This window comes from Peromyscus leucopus, chromosome 9 (assembly GCF_004664715.2).
Source record: "Peromyscus leucopus breed LL Stock chromosome 9, UCI_PerLeu_2.1, whole genome shotgun sequence".
NCBI lineage: Eukaryota > Metazoa > Chordata > Mammalia > Rodentia > Cricetidae > Peromyscus > Peromyscus leucopus.
Genome location: NC_051070.1, coordinates 43,643,538 through 43,670,223, shown reverse-complemented (window position 1 = coordinate 43,670,223; position 26,686 = coordinate 43,643,538). Strand labels below are relative to the sequence as shown.

Genomic DNA, 26,686 nt, shown 5'->3' with positions numbered 1-26,686 from the left:
CGCCCGCCCGCGGTAGCCATGATGAAAACCCGAGAAAACGGAGCTTAGCGTGGCAAACCGTAACAGACCCGCGGACTCTCCCGACGGACCCCAGGGCCTTACAGCGGGGCTTTGAGACCCTACAACAGGCGCGGGCCGTGGGGGGGAACCCCACGGGTGGACGGGCAGGCGGCGGGGCGGAGGCCTCGTGGCCACGCCCCCGGGGCGGGGACTTGGGGCGCGTCACCGGTAGGGGCGGGGCCGGAGAGAGTTCCCTCCTCTTTCCCAGCGGGCCCCGCGCCCACCTGCCCGCCCTTGGCTTCCTTTTCCGCGGCCGCATGCTGCGCGGCTGCTGATTGGCTACCGGGGACGGAAGCTCTGTTTGGTGTTTCTTCAGAAGTTTCCCCCTCCTGGGCGGCGGCAGAGCTGGTAACCAAGGTAGAAAACGCTCCGGCCGAAGCTTTAGTGGCTCTTAGGGATGGCGGCAGCTGCAGCAGGACCTGCAACGTCCCAGCGGTGCGTGTTTTTCTCCACCTTTGCTGTTTGTCTTACTGTTCTTTTCCTTGGTTAGTGAGCCCTGCTGAAGTCGTTGTTTTCCTGGCAGGTTTTTCCAGAGCTTCTCAGATGCTCTGATCGACGAAGACCCCCAGGCGGCGTTAGAGGTGAGTGAGCTCATTTCTGCTCCATTCGCCCTGGGACTGTTGGGTTCCTACAGACCCCGCGTCTTCCCAGCGTTACCTTCGTGGGACCAAAGCTACGGTTTTCAGTGTGTCCCAGTCCGAATATTAAGATCCCGTGACCCATTTCTTTGTCCCCTAATCACCCATTTGCCACAGATCTTGCCCTTCCACTCCTCAGACTTAGGCACCCCACAGCTCCTGGTAGGGGCACCTCCCTCCGATTTATTCCTTGGACTCATAGTTGCCATCTGTGGTTGGCCTGAAACGACTTATTTTAATGGCGTTTATGATCAAGGAAAAGGCGAAAATAACGGCTTAATGTACCATTTTTTAGCTTGATAGTTGTGGTTGCCCTTATTATATGCCAGGTGCTGTTAAATGCCCTTAGTTGACTAAGTTTACTAAAGAACATTTTCCCTCTTGTGCCTGAAACTTTACAGACGACTGTGCTTGTCCTTCACACAGTTGTTTATAAAAACGCGTTTATATTCCTAGGCTGGCCTCAAACTTTGGGTCCCATGAGTGCTTGGGATGCACCACTAAGCCCTGCCTAAGTTTTTAATATTGTATGAATTGCCTTTGGGCTATTTCAGGTGAAGTCTAGGACAAACTATCTTTGTATGGATGTTGCTTAGGAGCACTGGCTGGACTGGAGAGAGTCATTAGCACATACCAAGTATGGTGGGTGGCCCAGGCCCTGTAAACCCAGTAGTCAGGAGGTGAATGCATGAGGGTCAGAAATTCAAGGTCATCCTCAGTGAGCGACCTAGTGAGTTGAGGCTAACCTTGGATTTGTGAAACCCTGCCTGACACTTCAGAGAATCACGCTGGAAGAAGGAAACATTTTTTTATAACCTGAGCATTAGAGAAACCACTTTTCTAGAGGCTAGCAGACTAGTAGAGCTACACTGTTGCTTGAATGTTTCAAGCTTGGTTTTGAATTGTTAGGTCCACCGAGAGATCATCAGGTCAAACAGATAGTTACATTCCCTAACAGGGGAGTAGCAAACTGGGTGGTGGTGGTGCAAGCCTTTGATCCCAGCATTTGGGAGGGAAAGGCAGGAAAGAGAGGTGTCTGTGAGTTCAAGGCCAGCCTAGGGTGTGAGTTCCAGTACAATCAGGGCTATGCAGAGAAAACCTGTCTGGAAAAACAAAACCAAACAAAGAAAACAAAGCATTAGTGACTTTGAGATCACAACTGGAAGCAAATGTTTTTTTTTTGCCAAAGGAAATAAAGGCAAAATGGAGGGATATAGGGAGTACTGAGAAAGGAGGAAATGAGTAATTATTGAATGTTTATTGAGTGCTGGGTACAGATCTAGGCTGCCCCCAAAGCCCTAGGAACATTGGCAGATGCTGCTCCTTCCAATGTATTTCATATAATACTCTATAACCCCAGTGGCTACCACGCATTCTGGACTTAATATATTCATTTTTTTCTGTTTGAATGAAAATGAGAGCAGTAAAGAAATCAAAATAGCTGCTCTGTGGGTGAAAAGGGGAAAAGTTTATTCCAAACTGCCGAGGCAAAGGGGGGGGGGGGGGAGCCTGTGAGCTGGGTTGGGGCTTGTGCCTAGGGAGTGAGGGAGCCTAGACATGCTAATAGGCACCACAGTTGTATGTTAATGGAAGAGCCATGTGTCCCTTTTGCCAGAGATGAGAATGACTCCTTTTAGCAAGTAGGAACTATCTTCAAGCCTCTGAGGGAATGCTAGCTTTTGTCTAAATGCCAGACTGGGGGGAAAGGAATTTCTTGGGGGACCTGACACTGTTTCTGGTCAATTTTTGTTTTACTGTATTAATGATAGGGTAGCCAGAATGACAGTTTTAAAATATAAGTTGGATCATGTCACCTTTCTACTAAAACTTTCCATGACCCTCACACTGAAGGTCCAAACTCCTTATAATGGCCTGCAGGGTCCCTGGTGAGGTGGCCATCTTGGAGCTTCTTTTTTCTCTATAGAGCTACATTGTTGCAAGTGCTTCTATGCATTGTTGCAAGTATATTTTCCCCAAATATACTTGACCTATATTTCCTTTTACTTGGGAACACTTATTTCTTTAGATTTCACCTGAAGTGAACGCTGCTCCAAGGAACTAGCTTTTCTGTGTAAATCTAAATCAGCCATGAAAGTAGTCGAGAGACAGCAGGAGTTTGTGTATCTTGATTATTTCTGTGTTCTCAGTGTAACACTTGGTCCTTAGGATGGGCAAGCTCTCTTGCATGGTTCTTGTAACACTTTGCTGATGGCATTAGCTACATTTTATTCAGTAGGGAGTTGAAGTAAAGAGTAAAAAGGTTAACTTGCTCAAAGCCAAAAAGCTTGGAAGCAACAGGTATCTGGTTTCGAGGGATCAAGGTCACCTGCTGGAAGGGAGGGGACTGGAGATATGTGATATACCACTAGTCGCTGACTTGGAAGTAGCTTTGTTGAGAACACAGCTGAGATTGATAAACATGTAGTGGTAATCAGTTCTGATGTTTTTCTCTCCAGCAGTGCTAAATGGTTTTAAATGGATTGATGTTCTTGTTTCTGTGCTTAGAAGTTAGCTAGGTGACTGGGGAAAGAGGAGGGACCAGATTGAGACCTACACAGAGGTTCTTTGAACCTTAAGTAGCATTTTAAAAGGGCTTAAAATTTTAAAATCTTGAAAATTTACTAAGAGCTAGTCTTAATTAAAAAAAATTTTTGGGGGGCGCCTTGCTGGGGTTTGAACCTAGGTCCTCATGCATGGTAAATGCGTGTTCTAACTAAGCCTCCTCTTACAGCCCGTTTTAAAAGTCTTATTTGTTTATTGAGGCAGGGTTTCGAATATCCCAAGCTAGCTTCAACTTGTATGTAGCTGAGGATGACCTTGAACTTCTGACTCCCATACATCCTGGAATTAAGGCCTGTATCACCTTATCCAGTTTTATGTTGTGTTAGGAATCAAAATCAGGGCTTCATATATGCTAGGCAAGCAGTCTACCAACTGAGCTACAGCCTCAACCCATCCAAAATTTTAATTTTAATGTCTTACATCCCCCTTCCCCATTATTGTGCTGGTTAGTGGGATACTTCTCACTGTGGTTTTTGCTTGCTTGTTTCTTTTTCTTTGTGGTTATGGGATTAATGCTATTCAAGTGCTCTACCACTGAACCCACATAACTCAACTTTCGGCAAGTTTATTTTTGGACATGCTTACAATATTTTTGCTTAGGTCTGCACTAATTAATAGCCTTTTGCTGCTGTGATTCAAGTGTTGGCACTGAAGACATGGCCTCTTCAGGTGCTTCTCTTCACTACCATGCTTCTCTAAATTTTTCAAAGACAGTGGTGCACGAAAAGCATGCCATAAGATAGATATAGTTAAGACCACAGATCATTATCTTAACTTGTTTGAGACTTTATTGTAATTTGTTTATTCAAAAAACAGGTTTTATCCACTTGTAAATTTGTCATTCTTTTAAACTGTGTGTGTGTGTGTGTGTGTGTGTGTTTTAACTTTAGAGAAGTGTGTTTTAATACAGAGAAGCCCAGGTTGACCCTGAATTCATTATGTAGTTAAGGATGATTTTGAACTAAAGATCCTCCTGCCTCTGCTTTTCTAGTGTTGGGATGATAGTCTTACAGTCATATACCACCATGCCTGTTTTTATGTAATGTTGGGGATTAAAAGAGGCTTCTGTCATAGAGACTCACAATCTGCAGAGAGTGTGAGACTCGAGCATTCAGTCCTAAGTGAGATACCTTTATTACTCCTTTCTGAAAGGCTCAGGATAGGGATCTAAAGGAAAAGAATGCCAAAAGATAGGCCAGAGGTGATGACTCCAGGGAAACCGTGCCTTCCGGACACAGCATGTAAGAACTCAGACTGAAGCAGCATGCACAAGACATACAGGGTCTAAGAGGGGACAAAAAGGAGTAAAAGGGTTTTGTATTCAGTAGAGAAGCACTCTGCCTACTGAGCCACATTTATAGAAAAAAAAGTCGATATTAAAAATATTTTTCCTTCAACCTGCTGTCTGGTTTATGTCTTATATGTTTTAAAAATACTTTGTGAATTTGATCTTGACATCAATATGATCTGTAATAACTTTTTTGGTCATAATATTCCTCCCCAACCCCTCTGTTGGCATTTTGAGACAAGATCTCTATGTAAGCTCTGGCTGTCTTGGAATTCTCTATATAGAGCAGGCTTGGTGTGGAGCTCAGAGATACCTACCTCAGCCTCTGTACCAGGATTAAAGGCGTGTGCCACTATACCCAGCTCATTTACTATTTTCAAAATTGTTTTAAAAATTAGGTACAAGATTTTCTTTCTTTCTTTCTCCCTCTCTTTCTTTCTTTCTTTTGGTTTTTCAAGACAGGGTTAATAGTCCTGGCTGTCCTGGACTCACTTTGTAGACCAGGCTGGCCTCCAACTCACTGAGCTCCACCTGCCTCTGCCTCCCAAGTGCTGAGATTAAAGACGTGCACCATCACTGCCCAGAACAAGCTTTCCTTAACTTAGGGATTTCAAAAAATACAGGTGAGATGGTGAGAGAAGCTTGGAGTACAGTGAACTGGGAGGCGCCTTCTGTTTTGTGTCAGTTCTACTCTGGGACTTGATAGGCCTGGATTTGAATCTAGTCTCTGGTACAGTTTTGTCACTAAGGAAGTAAGAGAATGAATTTTCTGTGTCCCTCTGGAAAGAGAACACTCTAGTTCAGTGGTTCTCAGCCTTCCCAATGATGGGACCCTTTAATATAGTTCCTCATGTTGTGGTGACCCCCAAGCATAAAATCTTTTTTGTTGCTACTTCATAACTGTAGTTTTGCTGTTGTTATGAATTGTGATGTAGATACCTGCTTTCTGATGGTCTTAGCTGACTCTTGTGAAAGAGTCATTTGACCCCCCAGGGGGTTGCGACCCACAGGTTGAGAACTGCTGTTCTAGTCAGATGAAGCAATAGATTTGAGGGGCGCCTAGTCAATTATTGTGGTTGGACATGAGCTGAGGGAAGAGTAATACAGTGCTAGAGATATGGGGATGTAGGGAGTCCTGTCAAAAAGAACTTTTTAGAAGGACCTAGAGTTTTGCTTGGCATCAGTTGGAAAGCTTTGTGCAGAGACACAGTAAAGGGTTTGATGTTGCTGGTTGGATTAGAACTTTCAGTGCTTTTGAAGTTGTTGAGTATAGGTATATTTTGGTGGTTTTCTTGTTGTTGTTTAATTTTTTTTTCAGACAAGGTCTCATGTAAACCAAGCTGGTCTGGAACTTGCTGTGTAGCTGAGGAGGACTTTGAACTCCCAATTGTGCCTCTGCCTCATCAGTGCTGGGACAACAGGCATATGCCACCACATCCAGTTTTGTAGGTGCCAAGGGTTGAATCCCAAGACTTCGTGTTTGATGAACAGCACTCTACCAATCAGGCTATCACCCATCCTGGTTTTAGGTCTATTTTGATTCCTGGTATACATTGGTTTGGGGAATCAGTAGATTTGAAAAAAAAGTCACTGGTGAGTGGCTATTTAAATACATCTTTTATAAAAACTAGTGTGTGGGTGCATTGAGCAGAGAATCAGTCTTTTTGTCTGCACTTGGCATTGACCTTGTTGCCATGTGATGTTTTCTTGCATTGTTAATGGTCCAACTACTGTGTGACTACTGTGACTACCCAGGGCAGTGAAGATTTTCATCTCTCTAATGCTGACTGTTAATCAGTTATCATGGGATTTTATCTGGGCTTTGAGCAGAATGTTGTAATCTATTTTGGTTTCTGGAATTGATAGGGAAGGCCAGTCGTATGTATATTTAACTCATTCTGTTAACTTCCATGAACTCTAAATTTAACTTCTAAGGGTTTTTTGTTTGTTGTTTTGTTTTGTTTTTAATTTTCTCTGTTTCCGTGTGTGTGTGTGTGTGTGTGTGTGTGTGTGTGTGTGTGTGTGTGTGTGTGTTTTCCTGAGACAGGGTTTCTCTGTGTAACATCCCTCGCTGTCCTGGAACTCACTCTGTAGACCAGGCTAGCCTCAGACTCACAGAGATCCACCTGCCTCTGCCTCTCCAGTGCTGAGATTAAAGGTGTGTGCCACCACCGCCTTGCTTTGTTTTCTTTTTTTTAAGTTGGATAGCTTTACATTTTCTAGGCACCTCAAATTCTACATGGTATTTGGGCTTTCTTCAAATGAGGAGGAATTCTGAACTGGTCTATTTATATCAGCTGAGCTTTTGGAATAAATCATAAATGAGATGATAATAATTGCCGTTTATTGAGATCTTAATGTGGGAAATAGTGATCCTTTTACAATGACAAGCTCTAAGTTTGTTTCCTTATTTTTCTCTAAATAGCTTGTGTTCACGGGTTATTTGATTTTAAGTTATGCTTTAATTAGAATCTGATGACTTTACACATTATTTACTGACCTTCCACGTGTTTGTATTTGTAGGAGCTGACTAAGGCTTTGGAACAGAATCCAGATGATGCACAGTATTACTGTCAGAGAGCTTATTGTCACATTCTTCTTGGGAAATACCGTGGTAATGTTTCTTACAAACTATTTTGTAATTTTGTAGTTTACTTACAAATTTGTCCAAGTTAGAATGTTGGAATGGAGTCTCTGTGGACGTGTCACTGTGTGCCTGTGCTCACATTTGCGTATGTGTGTGGAAGCCAGAGGATAACCTTGGGTGCACTCAGGAATGCTGTCCATCTCTTTGAAGACAGGATGTTTCATTGTCCTGGAGCTCACCAATTAGGCTAGACTGCTAGCCAGTGAGCCTCCAAGGATTATAAGTGACCACACCTGGAGTTCTTATGTGGGGTGCTGCTGGGGATTGAATTTAGGTCTTTGTGTTTGCAAATAAAGGCTTTCCTTGCTGAGCCATCTCCTCAGCACCATCTTTGAGGATTTTTAAGATGATTTTTCATGGGAGAAACCTGCTGAGTAACATTGATTTAACAGTTATGCATATCTTTTCTTCAGTGGGCAGAGGATTTATAGAGATGTCATTCATTGTGAGTGTATTCACTGGTGTATACTACTTCATTTATTAATACACTATTTATTCCTTGTGTTAGTAATTTTTAATAAAAATGTATTTCTGAGTTGTGTGACTTTAATATATAGAGAGTGTGTGTGAGTGGGGCAAGCATTCAGTGCCTTGAGTTACGTAAATGTTGTTAATGAGAAAGAAAGATGAGCTTTGGAACACAGCTTCACTTACTGATGACAGATGAGCTTTAAGGAAAAAAGCTAAAGGGGGCTGGAAAGAAGCCTCAGCAGTTAAAAGCTCTTTACAACTGTTGGTAACTCCAGCTCCAGTGGCTCTGATACTCTCTTCTGGACTCCCTGGGTCCTGCACTCTAGTGGACAGGCAGGCATACACACAATTTCATAATACATTTTTTTTTAAAGAAGGAAGCTAAATATTAGACCACAAGGAAGATATGAAAGTAATACATAACTGAAAGTTTTCCTGTGTCCCACCCAGTCCACAGCCACTCAGACCCAAGTAAACACACAGAGGTTTATATTATTTTTAAACTATGGCCATGGCAGGCTTCTCGCTAGCTAGTGAGATCTTAAAGTAACCCATTTCAATAAATCCATACTTTGCCACATGACTTGTGGCTTACCAGTATCTTACATCTTGCTTTTCCTGGTGGTGGCTATCAGTGTCTCCTCTTCTGTCTTTCTCCTCCCTCTCTAGTTAGAATGTCCCACCTAACCTTATTCTGCCTCACCATTGGCCAAACAGCTTTATTTATCAACCAATCAGAGCAACACATATTCACAGCATACAGAACGACATCATCCATCAATAATACTTACATCTTATCTTAGATTAGTTTCTCCTTATTTAAAACTATTCGTCTTTCACCAATTGAAGAGGTTAAAAATGAAATACTGATATATTTGTTTTACATTATTTATTTTATGTGTGTCTGTGTATGCTAGCTTGTATATGCCAAAGTACACATTGAGGGCAGAGGACAACTTGGAGTCCATTCTCATTCTGCCATGTGAGTTCTTGGCATTGAATTTAGATTGTCAAGTTTGATGACAAGTATTCTTTCTGCTGAACCATTGTGCTGGCCCTGATTCACGTTTTTGTACAGTATATACTGGATCTGTAAATATCTGACTAAACAATCTTACCTTTTTATATATAGATGGTATTGCTGATGTAAAGAAGTCTCTTGAACTCAATCCAAATAATCCTACTGCTTTCCTGAGGAAAGGGTATGTAATTAACTCATGGGTTTGGACTATAGCTAGTAGGTGTGGATTTGTTGAGTCAATTTGTTATAAGCTATTTATATATGTTGTAACCATACAATACTAACTTATGTCACTATGTTAACTGAAGAATGAGATAATGTATGGTTTTAAAGTAGTGATGACTGAAGTAACTGCAAAGTGTGACTGGAACTGATGGATGTTCTCTGTCAGCAAAGCTAGATGCCACATGGAGTAAGAAACAAGAACTTGTCTGTTTTGTTTGTATTTAAGCAGTGCTTATTTTCATAAGCATGACTTAGTTAACTGAGAAACTAATTCTTTTATATAATTGTTTTGAAATTGATATATTTGTACAATTAAAATCAGATTCTTCAACTGAGTGTTAAAACTGAGTTTTATGACCATTGCACTAGATATTATAGTATCTAAGATAATCCTTCTGGCTTATTAGCATACACTTGAAATTCTCTTTCAGCATATGAAAGTAAAAAGTGTCTTTATTTAGAAAGAAGGCTATTTTGCATGATTCATGTGTGCGTATTAATTTGTCTTTAATGTTCTCATACAGGATGTGTGAATACCATGAAAAAGACTATGCTTCTGCTTTAGACACTTTTACAGAAGGACAGAAATTAGATAGTAAGTATCAGAATTACATTTTCAGAAATGAATATCCTTTTTGGATCTTAAAAACCATATCTAAATTTTGTTTAGATTTTGTTAAAATCTTATTGTCCCAGAAACTCAATACCCTTTTTCTTTTAACATTATTTCATGTTGATTTTAGAATTTGAATTCACTTAAAGTTTGATTAAATTGACCTTTCTTTAGCATTTCAATCACAGGTAAACTTTGCCATTAGTAACTAAAATTAGGGTCTGGCCAGTGGTTGGCCATTAAAGTGCGTGGTGTGCAAGCAAGAGGATTGGAGTTTGGGTCCTTAGCACCTTTGTGAGTGCCAGATGGGATGGCGGCTTGCCGAGTTTCAGCCTGAGGAGGCTGGGGCAGAGGGTTCCTGGAGCGAATTGGCTATCCAGACTAGCCTAATAGCGACCCCTGTGATTGAGAGGACTTGCCTCAGAGAATAGGAAGAAGAGCAATAGAGAAAGGTTGATGACATCAGTTCAGACCTCCAAACATGCACATGCATGCCAGAACATGTTATACACACTGACATGAAAAGAAAGGGGAAGGAAAGGAAGAAGCCAAAAACTGTGTGTAAACTCTCAATGTGCTGTAGTTGGTTGATATTTTTACTCTTTGGGTGCCTGCCACCCTGTTCCTAAGTAAATAGCCGTGGAGACTTATTATTACTTATGAATGCCCAGTCTTAGCTTGGCTTATTTCTAGGCAGTTTTTCTTAAATTATCCCATCTACCTTTTGCCTCTGGGCTTTAACTTTATCCTACATACCTTTCTTTACTCTTACTTCCTGGCTTGCTCTGTGGCTGGGTCAATGCTCCTGATGTCCTTCTCTTTTTCTTCCTTCTCCTTCCCTCTTTTTGTCCTTCTATTTATCAGCCCTACCTGTCCTTCCTCCTGCCTTGCTGTTGGCCATTCAGCTCTTTATTAGACCAATCAGATCTTTTAGATAGATGAAGTAATGATGCATAAATCTAATTAATCTTATCAATAAAAAAATCAGGACTCATATCAGGGTAAAAACCTGAAAGATCAGAGGAACAGGGGAGCAGCCATAGTTGCTTCCTACCTTTCCAGTTCTCTGACCAAAAAGACCTAGATCCTCCCTCCGCCCCACATTATTGCTTCCTGTCTCCTCTCTGTCCAGACCTCTATGGTTAACTAGTGGCTAGCTCTGCCCTCTGACTCCAAGCCAGCTTTGTCAGAACACAAACAAAATATCACATTTCCCTCTTTTTGTCTAAATAAAAAGCAAAGGTTTTAACTAACATAGAAAAACTATGCAATAAGTATAACAATATACAAATATATATAGGCAGTAATTACATTAACAATGTCTATCTAGTCCATAGCATTTGACAAATTCAGAGAAAATAGTACATTTATCTATCCTGTTTTGGTGAATCCAAAGTGTTGTACCTAATTCACTTTCTATCCTAGCTTGCATTACCAACCCAAAACTATCTTTTTATGTCTCTCAACCTTATTCATGTTAAACCTCTTTCGTGAGTTTCTTTTTGAATTTTGTAACAAGGAAAACTAACTGTCTAGTCTTAAACTTCATTAGAAACATGAGAAGGATATAATATTACCTGAGTAAGCAGGAAGTGCAGAGCAAACAACTTTCAAAACTAAGAATGACAGAAACAGCTGGCCTGGACAGTCACCCAAGGTTCCTCTGTAATGTTGGGGCATCCATCTTCAGCCTGCAGGCCTAGGAATATCTGACAGACATTTATGAAGCAGGGTTTTTGAGGGACTTTCTTACCTTGTCTTGGCAAGGTTTGGCAGTCACTTTCTTTCATGCCCTGCTTGTCCAATTTGGACAGCATGCTATCAGCAGTTGAAGCAAGGACACTTTCTTGCCCAGTGGCTAACTTTTGCCACACAGAAAATAAACTCCATATGGAATTTCTTTGATGCCCATCATCTTCTCTGAAGTTGACTTGTGCTGCCAGGAGCAGCCATGTCTCATTGTCATAAACAAAAAGAACCTTATGTTATTAAAACATCTTAAATGCCTTATTCTGTAGGTCTCTGAAGTGTTTGAAGACCACCTGTCTATCTAAAATATATCTGTTTGACCTTGAAAACAGACCTAACATGACTACAAGTTTGATTATAATAGGTGACTAACCACTAACCTGCATTTCTTTGTTATCCTAAATAGTTTGTAATAATAACTTTCAAGGACTAGAAATTTACATTATATTGTTAAATGAGCTGTATAGGTATAAAACCTTGAACAAGAGTAGAAACGTATGTATAGTATGTTCTAACTAAAATAACCTTTTTGTCTAAGTAAAAATGAGAGATTTTAACTTTAACATAAAACTATATACAATGAAAACAGTTATCAGGGAAGAATTATTTACAATTATTCAGTCCATTTGTATTTCACATATTCTGAGAAAATACTCCATTATCTATTCTTTCTTAGTGAATCCAAAGTTTATAACTAACTTACTTTCTATCATAACTAAGGAAAACTGCAATTATTGCTATCTAGTCTTCCTCCATCAAAGGCCCCAGAAGGACATAGTTTCACCTGAGTAAAACAGGAAGTTCATTGCAAGCAACTTCCAAAAATAAGAAATGACGGAGAGATCTGGCTGCTTGGACAGTCACCCAAAGTTCCTCTGCATAATTGGGGGCATTCATCTTCAGCCTTCAGGCCTAGAATATCTGGCAGATTTTTCTTCAGTGAACCTTTCCTCTTTGTCCTGCAGAATGTCTGCAAGACTCTTCTGTGAAGCAGGAACCCTGAAAGACCATCTCGCCTTGTTTTGGCCAAGTTTAGTCACTTTCCTGTGGTCCTACATGTTCAGTTTATAAAAAACATATGTCAAGCAGTCAAGGCAAAAGCAGTGTCTTACCCAAATGCCTAATCTTGCCATATAGAAAGCAAACTCCTCTGGAGTTTCTTTGATGCCCATCATTCTTTTATGAAGTAAATTGGTGCTGCCAGGAGCAGATGTGTATCATTGTCATGAAAAACCTTAGGTTATTAAACATTTTAAACACTATATTCTGTAGTTCTTTGAAGTGTTTGAAAATCATCTGTCTAAAATATACCTTTTTACTTTGAAAACATACCTAATGTTGACTATAAGTTTGACTATTATAGATTAACTTCTCATCTCATTTCTTAATTATACATTGCATTTTTAAATGAGCTGCATAAGCACAAACAAGAGTAGCAACATATATAATACAGTATAACAAAAATAACCTTAAATTTGTATCAATATAACAATCCATGCCATTGTAACATATCAGAGATTAGTAGTTGTCTTTTTATCCTATATTCTTATAGTTCCTTAAATGATAACAAACATCCATGACCCACCAAATAACCAAAAGCCTCCTACAACCCAGCTCTTGGGAATGTGGACATTGTTTTCTCTAGACCGCTTCCTGTTTTCTGTGGGTGAAACACCTTTAGAGGTCCCTGAGAAGATCTGAGATAATGGCCAAGTCCTGGGGAGAGCAGCTATAGCCTTTGTTGATAGATATCACCGCCAAGTTTCAGGAGGTTCCCTTGATCAAACCTGATCCATATTAACCTGGAACGAAGCAAAACTGCTTTTCCAAAGTAATGCATCTTTTAAGTTCCATTTTACAAATACATTTTTTGACTTCCATTTTAAACTATAGGCCTGTTTACTTCATCAGTCCCTCTTTCAGTCTCATGTCTCTTAGCAGCTGTTGTTGCTTATCAGCATTCAAAAAAAAATTCAGAATCAACACAATATTATGTAGGATGTAGACTCCCTGTGTGTTCCCCATCTTACGTGACTTTTTTCTTATATTACTTTCACTGTCTCTTTAAAGACTTTATTATTTTTTAAACTATTTCTTTCTATGACTGTAAATATCTATATTTTTTCTTACACCTGTACACATTGTAAAACACACTGGAACCTGTTTAGAGGGTTTTTTTTTTTTTGTTTTTTTTTTTTTTTTTTTTTTTTCTGTCTGGATCTCTTACTGCATACCTCTAGTCTTTTTTGACCATCTGAGTAAACTTTAAACTGCTAAGCTGCAGCTGGGTCCTCCAGACGCCCTATCAGCGGGCTCCGCTGCCTTTGGGGTCATGAGAGCGAAGCCTAAAGCTTGAGGCCTGGTCAGAGGTGCGGGACCAAGAACTGCATTCAGCCCCCCAGCTATGGAATGCCAGTGCTCTGCACTATGGCAGGCGTTTTTTTTTTTTTTTTTGTTTCTATTTAGCATGAAAAAGGCTGTGTAAGTGCTCTGCTGTAGGGCACTTCTCTTTAAAGGAAATGTGTCCTTTTTTTTTCCTTCAAGTGTTCTCAGGCCCTGTGGAAATTTGAGAGCCTCATGTTGGTGTGCCAAAATGTAGTTTTTGTGTGTTTGTTTTGTTATTTACTCTTTTAGCTTTTTAGTCTTTGGGGGGCCCACCACCCAGCTCCCAAATAAATCACACAGAGGCTTATTCTTTCTTATGAATGCCTGTCCTTAGCTTGGCTTGTTTCTTGCAGCTTTTCTTAAATTATCCCATCTACCTTTTGCATCTGGGCTTTTATCTTTCTCTATTTCTGTAAATCTTTTCTGTCCTTCTTACTCCATAGCTTGCTCTATGGCTGGCCCCTATGGTCCTCTCTCCTTTTCTCACTCGTCAATCCTTTCCTCCCAGATTCCCCCTTCTATTTATTCTCTCTGCCTGACAGCCTCACCTATCCTTTCTCTTGCCTTACTATTGGCCATTCAGCTCTTTATTAGACAAATCGGGTTTTTTAGACAGGCTCAGTAACACAGCTTCACAGAGTTAAACAAATGCAACATAAAAGAATGCAACATATCTTTGCATTATTAAACAAATGTTCCACAGTATAAACAAATGTAACACATCTTAAAATAATATCCACAGTAATGTGCTTTCTTTGCTGTTTCATCTAGTTGCCCTCCTGGCATGTGCATGAATATTTGTTGAGTGCATGTGTTGACCAGTAATTAATCTCAGGTAGCATCCTTAGGAACTGTCTTTGTTTTTTGAGATGGGACTGAGCCTTGCTCTGTTAGACTAGCCTGCCTGGCCAGTGAGCTCCACTGCTGTATTCTGAGCTCACACCATCACACCTGGCTTTTTATATGAGTGCTGGAGGTCACAGTTGAAGTCCTTCTGCTTGTTTGGCAAGTAGTCTCTCCCAGAGCCTGGCTGTGGTTTCTTCTACTGGAAAAGTGAAAATTTAATTTGATTTCTTGTTCAGAAGGGAGTTAATGGGGCTGGAGATGGCTCAGGTTAAGAGCACTGGCTGCTCTTCCAGGGGATCCAACATACACAATTGCCTGTATCCTCAGTTCCAGGAAATCCCACACCCTCTTCTGGCCTGTGAGGCCACCAGACACAGCTAGGATGTACAGACATACATCCATACATGTACACAGAGCACTCACACATAAAGTAATAAAATTTTAAAAACTGAATGTCCATTCTAAGTTAGGTTGCTAAAGGAGGTTCGACAGCAGAGTCTTTGTATGGACAAGTAAAGGGTTAAGTCTGAGAACCTTGTGAGATACAGGTTCTTCCTGTTTATGGCAGTGTCATGTAATCTAGATTGATGTTGAGCTTATTATGGAGCTGAGGATGACCTTGACCTTGTGACCTTTCTGCCATTCATTACCTCTGGAGTGCTAGCATAACTGACAGGTACCACTGTACCCAGTTTATGTAGTTCTGGGGATCAAATCCAGGGCTTCCTGCAGACACACAGCTATATTCTTAGGCACAAATAGTTTTGAGAGTATTATGTGTCTTCAAATTGCCATGATTTTGAGAAGTATTGTAAATGGACATTTCCTGTCTTGGCTTCCTGGTCCCAAATAACTGACTCAGAGGCTACATATGAATTATAAATGCTCGATGGATAGCTCAGGCTTGTTACTAGCTAACAATTACACTTAAGTTAACCCATATTTCTATTCATTGCCACATGGCTCGTGGCTAGTTACTTTCATGTCCTTCATACACTTCATTTTTTTCTACACATCCTGCTTGCTCGATGGCTGGCTGGCTGGTGTCCCTCCTGACTCAGCCCTCCTTCTTCCCATCATTCTCTGTTTGGTTTTCCTGCCTAACTTCCTCCCAACTACCAGCCTGTCAGCTTTTTATTAACCAATGAGAGTGATACATATTTATAGTGGAGAAAAGGATTGTTCCACAGCAAGTGTGTATGAACCAGGATCTAGTTACATGGAGAAAGTGAGTGCTGGAAAACTACCAAAAGGTAGATTTTATAAGTAATCTTATAGGAAATTATAGGAAACTTCATTATCCAAATTGTATTAATTTCTTTCCTGTGGTTGAATGTTACTGCAGTTCTTTAAAACAGAAGTTCTTAACTGGAAACAGTTTTACTTCAGGACTTTTGTCAGTGTCTGAAGAGATTGTTGATAGTCATAACTAGTGGAAGGGGGCTACTGAAGATCTTTGAGTAGCATCTTCTAGTGCACATGATTGTTCCCATGAGAAGTATCTGGTCCAAAATGTCAGTAATGATGAAATTGACAAGCCCTGCTCCTAAAGTGCTACGTTTTAAAATTTTACTTTGTAGTGCTTTATCATTGCTCTTGTACATAATTTCTCAGAAGAAAGGGCTTGAGGCTCCAGTATGCAAATAGAAGCAATAACTTAGGAAGGTAGATATCTGGGAAACAGTATTCCTTCAATTTGTTTTCCGTAGTTTGGGCACACGAATTCTATAGCTGTTGATTTGCTCTTTGCAAATCTAAAGAATCTAGTTTTCTAACTTCTGTGATGTGAGGCATTCTGTATTCTCTATCCTTTGCTTTGTACCTTCTTCCTCCTTTATGGTGAGAGGCTTTTACTGGTTGTGTGAATAATAGGTTATTTAAGACTAGAAAGAATATAGTGCATGTGTGCCTAACTAACATTTTGATAAGACATGACTAGTTTAATTCCTCTTATAAATCAGGCAGTTTTGAAATGTTGTATGACTGGGCAGTGGCAGCACATGCCTTTAATCTCAGTACTTGGGAGGCAAAGAAAGGTGGATTTTTGTGAGTTCGAGGCCAGCCTGGTCTACAGCGCTAGATCCGGGACAGCCAGCGCTACACAGAAACCTTGTTTTGATCACTTAATATTTAGCACCGTTTATTAGGCATAGTAACTATTTAGATATTGTTCTAGATCTTCAGAGGTCAATAACTTGTTGATTTCATTTACATTTGTGCTCTCTAAATATGTAGTTTACTATGTGTGTTCAGTTTCTTGGATATCATGTAACTTGGAGATGTAACTGTTTCATAAAGTATTGAAGACAGACAAAATCACAGAGGAAATGGTAGATAGTTGGTAGCTGCATTGTAGAGCAAGATGAAGGGATGAGAACTCATTGGGAATCTCATCCAAGCATCCTTTGCCTTATGAGAGAGAGAGTTCCTTTAAGACGGGGACAGATGCAGGAAATGTAGATTATAATCATCCGAGAAACTAGTGAGACTGACTGGGGTTAAAACTGCTTGAACAGAATAGTTTTCTAAGATGAACAGCTCAGTGGTAAACCCATGGTTGCATTAGGGCTTTAGCACTATGCTTGCTGTGTTCTCTGTTTGGGCAGGCAGTATCTATTTTATTAATAGACTGTTCAGTTCCCAGTGCCTACACTATTTCAGGCATAGTAGGCTGCTAGTAATATTTGTTGAATGAATCTGTTACATTGTTCACATGAGGAATTTTACAGTGAAGTTTTTTGTTTTGTTTTTTTGTTCCAGGTGCAGATGCAAACTTTGCAATCTGGATTAAAAGGTGCCAGGAGACTCAGAATAGTAAGTATGTTGTTTAGGTTTCCACAGTCTTTTGTTTTTTAACCTTTCTTGGTTCTGGGGATCAAACCCATGGCCTTGTACATGCTGGGCAAGTCATGCTCTACCATTAAGTTACACCCCAGCCCCAATAATAGACTACTTCTGATTGACCCTCATTTTTAGTCTTTCTTATGTCAGAAGGAAAATTTAATGGTTTTGTTTTGCCAAAAATATTACGTTATTACCAGTAAAAGGTAATCAAGGCATCTAAAGTTAAACTCCTAGATGCAAAATAAAACAATTTGCTTCATTTGAAATATATAAAGAATTAGCTTTCTTGATGTGTTTGTAGAAATCATGTCTGTAGCCTTGCCTACAAACATACTGTTATCTGAAAATGCTTCCTTTTTTATGTTTTATAGGATCAGAATCTGAAGTGGTAAGTCCATTCACCCCTCATGTTTATTTAGTCATGTTAAACTTAATGAATCAAATATATTTAAGCCAGGGTTTGGGATGAGCTCTTATAAATATTAAACAATTTCATTTAAATATTAGTTATCTGAAATAATTCATTTTGTTGAAATAAAAACTACAAGTTTTAATCATGTAAAGTACTGGGTTGTCTTAATGAAGTTAGTCTCTGTTCCTTGCCAATGTCTACAACTTAGTAGGTTAAATATTTGTCATCATATAGGGCTTTTTTTTTTTTGTTTTTGTTTTTTTTTTTTTTTTACATAAATGTACATAAAGTACATTGGCAATGTTTTTATTTGTCTGGTTCATTCTTAATACTTGTTAATGGTTTGGATATGAGAATCTTAAATTACAATGCCAAGGCTACTGAGCTGACTCAGTAGTTAAAAGCATTCGCTGCTCTTCCTAGCACTCAGGTTCAGTTCCCAGTGTCTACATCAAGTAGTTCACAACCACTTGTAACTCTAGTTTCAGGGAATTTGATGCCCTCTGGCTTTCTAGTACACTTGTTCACATATGATGAACAGACACTTAGGCAGGCACACATACACAGAAATAAAAAATGAACAGATCTTTAAAAAATTACTGTGTAATTGTAAGGAAAAGTAACAATATATGGCGAACTTAATTTTTTAAAATTTCTTTTTATGTGTATGAGTATTTTGCCTGTGTGTATATCTGTTTACTATATATATGTGTGTGCTATGTGTGGAAATCAGAAGAGGACATCAGATTCCTGGAACTGGAGTTGTCAGGTGGTTGTGAGCTTCCATTGGGTACGAGGAATCGAACCTGGGTCCTCTGGAAGGGCAGTCAGTGCTTTTAACTCCTGAGCCATCTCTCCAAGCCCCATGGTTTTTATCAGTTTAGACTTTCATATAATGCAGTTAAATTATGACATACTGTCTTAAGAGTAGTTGTCACATACATAGTCAAGAAAGAAAATCACAAGGAGTTGGGAAATGTGTGTATAACTCATTTTATGGACAATTACCTTTTTGAGATGCTCATTCGTCTTTTAAGGAAGATTTCCATCTCAAGTTTCCAAAATTACATTGTGACATTGAGAAAACAACTTATTCTACGAGATTTATTCATGTATGAAGTGTGTCTAACAGAACTAATCTGCTTCAGACAGATATCCTGGGAGCATTAGGCAAGGCATGTGTATAGGTAAAGTTTAGAACAGCCTCCAAAATTGAAGCCCTGTTCAACCATCTCTGTCCGCCTGTGCTTACCGCTTAATCCTAGGTGCCCGGGCAGTAAATGAGGAACTGATTGGAGAGGTCTTGACAGGTTGGCTTCCTAATTCACCTGTTGATAGTTCTTTGTTCAGGCCTTGGGCTAGGTTTGTGTGTGGGGTTTGTGTATGGGCCAGGCTCTTGTAAGTACTGTAAGCTGAGAAAAGCAACTTGAGGGAAGGAGAGAGGTTTATTTTTGACTCAGTGTTAATCATCTGGTTAGGGAGATCAGTCAAAACATAGCTGCTTACATCAGGGGGACCAGGAAGTAGAGAAAAAGGGAGCAGACTGGGTACCCAATGTAACCTTCAAAAGCATTCATCCCCAGTGACTTTCCTCCAGCCAGCCCGGCTTCCTGCAATGGTACCATCCACTACATCTAACCTTTGGGATCTGAGGATACTGTGTATCTAAACTGTTTAGTCTGTGAACAACAGAATGGCATTTGCATAACAAAACTCCGTTTGTCCAGTAATAAAGGATACATAGCTTTAGTGTGTTCTGTCCAGCTGTTGTTTGGTCTGTCGGTCTGTTGATCTGTCTGTCCATCTATCCATCTATCATCTATCCATCTATCTATCATCTATCCATCTGTCCATCTATCTTTTTTTAAGAATTTTTTAAAATGTGTCTGAGTGTTTTCCCTAAATGTACGCGTATACGCACCACATGTACCCTTGGATTAACAGAAATGGGCATTGGATCTCCTGGAACTGAGAGTTACAGGTGGTTGTGGGCTGTCATGTTGGTACTGCAAACTGAACCTGGGTCTTCCAGAGAGTAGTCAGTGCTTTTTTAACTGCTGAGCCATCTCTTCTGCCCTGAGTTAGTCTACTCTTGTCCTAGTTCCAACCTAAATTGTAATTGTTTCCTGTGTGCAAACTGGAATTCCGAGTTGTCTTCATACCTCTAGAATGGTTTTGCTCACTTTGGTTGCTTCCTTTTTCATTTAGGGACAATGCAGAGGCCACCCATAACTCTGGGTATCATCTTTACCTTTCCGTCGCCTTAACTAGTGGACATATAGTGTATCAGTGCCCTATGGATTAGGGAATTCTCATTGCCATGGCTGGGAATGGTGGTTCATCCTTATAATTAAAGCACTTCAGAGGCAGGAGGATCAGGAGTTCAGCCAGCCTAGGCTATGAATGAGACTGCATGAAGAGTCAGTTTATTTCCTCATGGTCGGGTGTGTTGTAGAGATACCTTATATACAGTAAAATGTTTTTCTGAAGCTAACCATTGAGATGGTCCTTTCTGGTTTTTAGAGCAGCATTTGATATCGTAATTAAGCCTGAGGTTATACTGTCTCTTAAAAATGATTTTTTCTTTCTTGAGACAGAATCTCATGTACCTGTGCTGGTCTTGAACTTGCTTTGCCACTGAGGATGAGCCTGACCTCCTGCTCCTCTTGTCTCTAGCTCCCAAGTGCTGGGATACAGGGTGTGCTGCTACCACATCAGGCTGAAAATGGTTGTCCAAATGCTAACCGATCAGTTCTGAGTTGCGTATCTTATGACTGGATAGACTACACAAGTCAGTTCTCCCAGTCATACTTGTAGAAAGTCTTGTTGTTGTTGTTGTGGCAGGGTCTCAATGTGTAAGGCTGGCCTGGAACTCCACTCCTCCTTCCAAGCAGCCCGCCAAGCATTAAGATTGCACACTGTACCTTTTCCACATTAAAGAACCATAGGCCTAAGTGAATTAATAAGATTTGATTTTTTAATATAGCTGCTAAACTAACGTGTAAAAATCTTTCTCTTTCACCTTGTCCAAATCAGTCTGCATCTCAGAGAACTCAGTCAAAAATCAAGTAAGTGTTTCTTTTTTTTTTATAAAGCAGTGCCTGGTAATGTGCTTAAAGAGAAGAAAACTCTGGTTTCACAGAAGGCAGAGATGTACTGTGTAATTTTAAATATTTTCTATTTTTAAATATTGTGTTAGGTCTTTATGAAAAATTACATTTTAAGGCTGTCTACCAATTAGTATTAACAAATAGTTCAAATAGCTCTCATCTCTAAACTTGCTTTGCTTGGTTCCATATTATGTTGCCTTTCTGTGTATTAAGGAGAGCTGCTTCCAGTTAAGTTGATACTGTTAAACATGTAAAGAAGCAGTAGGCTACACAGAATTGAAATTGCCATGCTGGTGGTGGTGGGGTGTGTGTGTGTGTGTGTGTGTGTGTGTGTGTGTGTGTATGTGTGTGTATGTATGTCCGTATGCATGCACATGTATGATAGTGGTGCTGAAGATTGAACCAGCAAAAGCCTCATGCATGCTAGGCAAGTGCCATGCAGGTGAGTTGTTGTTCACAGTATGAGAGGCAGGACCAGTATAAGGTCATTGTCCTGCCTCTTATATTTGGATCAGTTTTTCATAGGAATGTTCTACATGAGTTCAGAGTTAGTACTGCAGTCACAGTAATGAATAGCAAGGCTTTGACTTTGGCTTAGTCAGTAAAGTGCTTACCCTGCAAGCTTGAGCACCTGAGTTTGGATCCCCATTACCCACATAAAAACAAAACAACAACAAACAAACAAAAAGACTGGTCATGGCAGCACACATCTGTAAGCCAAGTGCTGGGTAGATGGAGACAAGTGGATCCCTGGAGCTCACTGGCCAGCCAGCTTGCCTAGCCATTTAGTGAACTCTAGGTTCAGTGATAAACCCATTTCAAAAAATAAGGTAGCAAACAGTTGAGGAAGACACCCAACCACTGGCCAACACACACATACATACACTCAGCCACAAGCATACATGCACACAACATACACAACAAATTATCCACTAGCCATGTAAACAACTTGTGTTCTTTTTTAATTTTTTATTGAGAAAATATTTTTTATTATCATTACTATTTTTTTAACATCCCCTCCCTCCTCTCCTCCCTACCCCTCCCCGTCCCCCTGCCCCTCTGCCCCCCCACTCCACCCCACCGCCCATCCACTCCTCTTTTTATATTCAGGAAAGGGCAGGCCTCTCATGGATATCAACCAGATGTGGCATATTAAGTTGCAGTAAGACTAGACACCTCCACTTATGTTAAGGCTGGATGGGGCAACCCAGCATGAGGAAAGGGGTCCCAAAAGCTGGCAAAAGAGTCAGAGACAGCCCCTGCTCCCATGTTAGGAGTTCCACAGGAGGACTAAGTTACACAACTATCACATATATGCAGAGGGCCTAGGTCAGTCCCATGTAGGCTCCCTGGGTGTTGGTTCAGTCTCTGTGAGTCCTGGTTAAAGAACTTGTGTTCTTAAGACAATAACAGAAGCACCTGATGGTTTGCTGTACAACTGTGCACTATCACTGAGTTGTGGAGGTGTTTGCTGAGACTATTGAAGTGCATTTCTTTAATCAACATGCTTTTATTGTAATCTAAGTAGCTGAGGTGGCAGTTCAAAACAGTTTATAAGTGTACTGTGAAGCAGGCACTTCCCTTGTTTTAGACGTATAATCATGCAGGATAAACAGCTTTGCCCTCTGGGAGATTATAGTCTATTCTAGTTTGGAAGTGACAACGCCTACATTTTCAGAGCTTTTGTTGTGGGAGGACATGTAAAATATGACTCTTTAGACACAGTGGTCTTTCCTCAAAACTTAAGTGAAAGAACGGTGTATAATTTGCTGGCACTGTGGGGGATCTATGTAATTTATGCTCAGTTGTGTCTCCTCTTTGTATCTGCTCCCCTCTTTGGGTGAACAGAGCTTAGAGTATTGACCCAGGTTGACCTGTGTCCCTTGTCTCAATGCTGCTGATTGATTCAGAAGTTGATTACTTAATTTTTCTGAGCTAGCATTCTCAGTCTGTTTTTAAAATGTTAGTGTTAGGCGGAAATGAGAGAACTGGTAACTGTTCAAGTTTCCTCTTCTGTATTAGCTTAAGCACAGCAGTATTAGGAAATGAGAGGGTCTGTACCTGATGGAAAGGTTTGGATCCTCTGCCTCCCACTCTCTTCTGCCGATGTAGGTGACAGGAATTTAGTTTTCCTCCTTGTTTACAGCTGCTTTATTACTGTCTTCCTCAAGGTGGAGCTCTTGTTACTTAACAGTCTATTAATTTGACAAACAACTTTAAGAAAATCAGAAATTATATGACTATATTCCTTTAAATAGGTATGACTGGTATCAAACGGAATCTCAAGTAATCATTACACTTATGATCAAGAATATTCAGAAGAATGATGTAAATGTGGAATTTTCAGAAAAAGAGGTAATGAATCTTTGAACCATCTATTATATAGAGGTTAAATACTATTTATGAGTTTAATATATTGCAGAATAGTTTATACCAGTTTATTAGATATATTCCATTTTTTCTTGAGATAATATGGAAAGTAATAAATAAAATTGGAAGCATTCATTTGAATTATTTTTCTTTGAGACAGGGTTTCTCTAGTTGTCTTGGAACTCACTTTGTAGAACAGGCTGGCCTGGAACTCATGGAGATCCATCTGCCTCTGCCTCCCAAGTGCTGGGATTAGAGGTATGGGCCACCACTGCCCAACTCATTTGAAGTTTTTTAAAATTTGAACTGTGTCACCACGACTGGTCTCGAACCTGCTGTAATCCTCCTGCCTCTGACTCTGGAGTGCCTGTCACTGTGCACTCACTGTGCCTGGCGAACGTACGCCGCTATCACTGGTTTATGTGCATCCTCGGCCAGCCTCGCAGGGTAAAGCAGAACTGGGTCGGCATAGTTAAGATCCGTGCTTTGGTTAAACTTTCTGGCATATGCTACTTTTAAAAAGGTTTAGCTTACCACCGCCACCACCCACCCACCCACCCATCCACCACCACACGCAAAAAAGTTTAGTTGTATGAGATTTATACATGTCTTAAAATGTATTAACTATTCAGTATATTAACTATTTAACTAAATCAAATGACTATGATTTAATATCTTTTTCTTCCTCATGATAGATACTTAAGAGCAGTAGTGTGGTGGAATTAACATAATTTACACATGAGTAGGCATTTTTAAAACTATATGCGCTATTACTTTGTTCTTGTGTATTGTTTTCTTCATTTGAATATTAAGGACATGTGATTAGATCTGTAGCTAATGCTCTTTTGAAGTACCTAAATCTGACATTCCAGAGATGGTGAAATGGCTAGTGGGTAAAGGCCCCTTTTGCCAAGCCTGACAACCTGAGTTCAGTCCTGGGGTTCCGCATGGTGACAGGAGAGAGCAGACCCCTGAAGCTTGTCATGTGACCTCGACATGATGTGGCAGGTTGTAGGAGGATGCGCGTGCACGAGCACACACACTAAAACAAAACATACAAATCTGACTTTCTATCAGTTATGTGGAACACGTAATCTGCAGCATTGCTGAGATGTGTATTTCTGTTAAATACTTAGCCTTTTATGTATATTTACAAGTCTGATGCCCACTTTGTTTTCCTTAGTTGTCTGCTGTGGTGAAACTCCCTTCTGGAGAAGATTACAATTTGAAACTGAGGTTGCTTCACCCTGTAGTGCCAGAGCAGAGCACGTTTAAAGTACTTTCAACAAAGGTAAGCAAGTTGAAAAAATGTAATATAAAAAAGGTAATGTCTGCAAAACAAATACTGGTGGACGTAATCGTCTAGATATAATAGGCTTGTAGCCCCCGCTCCCAATGTGTTAGGGGGCAAACCCAGGGCTTTGTGTAAGCTAGGCAAGTACTCACTCGCAAGTCTACATCCTAGGCCTTGTAGCTCCTTTTAAGACACATACCATTAAGTTAAGAGGGATAAGTAAATAAGAACAAAGGGTTTTTTTTTCCCTAAATTTTAAAATTACATTAAAGATTTTTAATTTTGTGTGTGTATGCGGATATATGAATGCCATGGTGGGTTGGGTGGAGATCATAGGACAACTTGTGGAAATTCATTCTCCTTTACCATGTGGGTCCAGGGGGTCACACTTAGGTTGCCAGGCTTGGTGGCAGGTGCCTTTACTGGCTGAGTCATCCCACTGGCCCAAGAGTGTAGTTTGTTGTTGTTTTACTTAATACAACAATCCACTTAGCTTGTGTGGTTGGTGACATGCCTGTTAATGTAGATTAATATTCTTAAAGAAAGGTTTCTATTTAATAGACATATTCCTCTGTCAATTTAGTTATTGTGTGTGATGCTTTCCTGAGCATGTGTGTGTGGAGATTGAGATGAGGTATCTTCTATTTCAATTGACCTTCACCTTATTTGTAGTAGTAGGGTCTTTGACTGTACCACAGCTCCCTATTTCATTTAGATTGGCAGGCCAGTGAGCCTCTGGAATCTGCCTGTTTCTGCCCTACCAGCTCTGGGATTGAGGCCAAATGACACAGTTGCACTGTCTATGGGTGATGGGAATCTAAGCTCGGGTCTTCATGCATGCTGGGCAGACACCTTACAATTTTATTTTTAAAATCGTGTGTGTGTGTGTGTGTGTGTGTGTGTGTGTGTGTGTGTGTGTGTGTGTATCGGGGTACGTGCACATGAGTGCAGGTGCCTAAAGAGGCCAGAGGCATTGGATCCCCTTGGAACTGGAGTTGCAGGTAGTTGTGAGCCACCTAGTGTGGGCACTGGAAGTGTCTTCAAGAATGGTTTTTATTTACTTTTTGCCACTGAGGCATCTCTCCAGTTCTAGCCAGCCTCTTATCTGATACTCATTTGAATTTCTCAGTGTGGTCTGTTTTGATATACAAATACTCAGTCTCATACAGTTTATAACAAAGTACCGCAAGGATGAATCTGCGTTTTTAAATTTTATTAGTTAAGCTGAATTTAGGTTATTTTTATTAAGATGAAATGATGAATATATTTGAATTATAATTTGTTTATATAGTTTAGATTCCTGTATATTTTAAAAACAAGAATACACAATGGAATTCGTTGTTAGAGTATTTTAAATATTCCAAAGAGGAAGGTAATAGTATAACTTAGTAGAGAATATAAAATTAAAAATAAAAATTACAAGGTATGGTGGCTCATACATGTAATCCCAGCATCCAGGAAGCTAGGGTGAGAGGATTGATGTCAGCTTGAGGCAAGCCTGGGCTACAGAGTGATTTTCAGGTCAGCATGGGTTATAGTGAGACCCTACCTTTAAAAAAAAGAAAGCAAAGAAAAAAGAAAAAGACAGTAAAACATGTGACTTGTATGACCCAAAATGAAGGGAAAGATTTGTCCTTAAAAACCTGTCTGGCGTATCAGGAACAAAGCTGGTTAATTATGAGGCAGCTCCAAGACAGAGTGCTCTGTGGGGCGGTACAGGGTGAGAAGAGGGTCAGCCAGTATTTCAGTGGTTGGTCCTATCCACAGAGTTAAATTTGTTTAATAATACACTTTTGAGCAGTCAGTCACAAAACTGGGGAGATAGGAGAGAGGCAGGTGAGGAAGTGGTGAGTTTGGCATTGTGTATTTTTTTGTTAATCGGTTTTTAGTGGTTTTGGTTTTTAAGTCCAAGGCTGACCTCAAAGTTGTCATCCTCCTGCCTTGGCCTTTAGAAGCTGAAATTCAAATATTGTCCTTTGTTGTTGTGCCTCCCACCCCCACCTTTGCTAGGCATTGAACCGAGGGTCTTGTGCAAGCTCACAAATACTCTACTTAGGTGTGTTCCCAGCCCATGAGATTCTCTCTGTGAAGAGATGAATGACTCAAGAACTTGTATTTCACATGTGTGACACATCAATGCAGTTTGTATTT

The 26,686-nt window shown here is 40.2% G+C and overlaps 1 protein-coding gene across 1 annotated transcript in view; it reads left to right on the top strand.

Moving 5' to 3' along the window:
- Sugt1 (SGT1 homolog, MIS12 kinetochore complex assembly cochaperone) overlaps positions 1-26,686 on the top strand; it is a 42,100-nt gene continuing 15,414 nt past the window's right edge. Inside the window, exons 1-10 of the mRNA XM_028878817.2 lie at positions 1-495; positions 584-641; positions 7,072-7,162; positions 8,799-8,868; positions 9,437-9,507; positions 17,266-17,319; positions 17,721-17,737; positions 20,798-20,829; positions 23,130-23,226; positions 24,425-24,532. Coding sequence (XP_028734650.1) covers positions 458-495; positions 584-641; positions 7,072-7,162; positions 8,799-8,868; positions 9,437-9,507; positions 17,266-17,319; positions 17,721-17,737; positions 20,798-20,829; positions 23,130-23,226; positions 24,425-24,532 — 636 coding nt within the window. The 5' untranslated portion in view covers positions 1-457. The remainder of the gene's footprint in view (positions 496-583; positions 642-7,071; positions 7,163-8,798; positions 8,869-9,436; positions 9,508-17,265; positions 17,320-17,720; positions 17,738-20,797; positions 20,830-23,129; positions 23,227-24,424; positions 24,533-26,686) is intronic.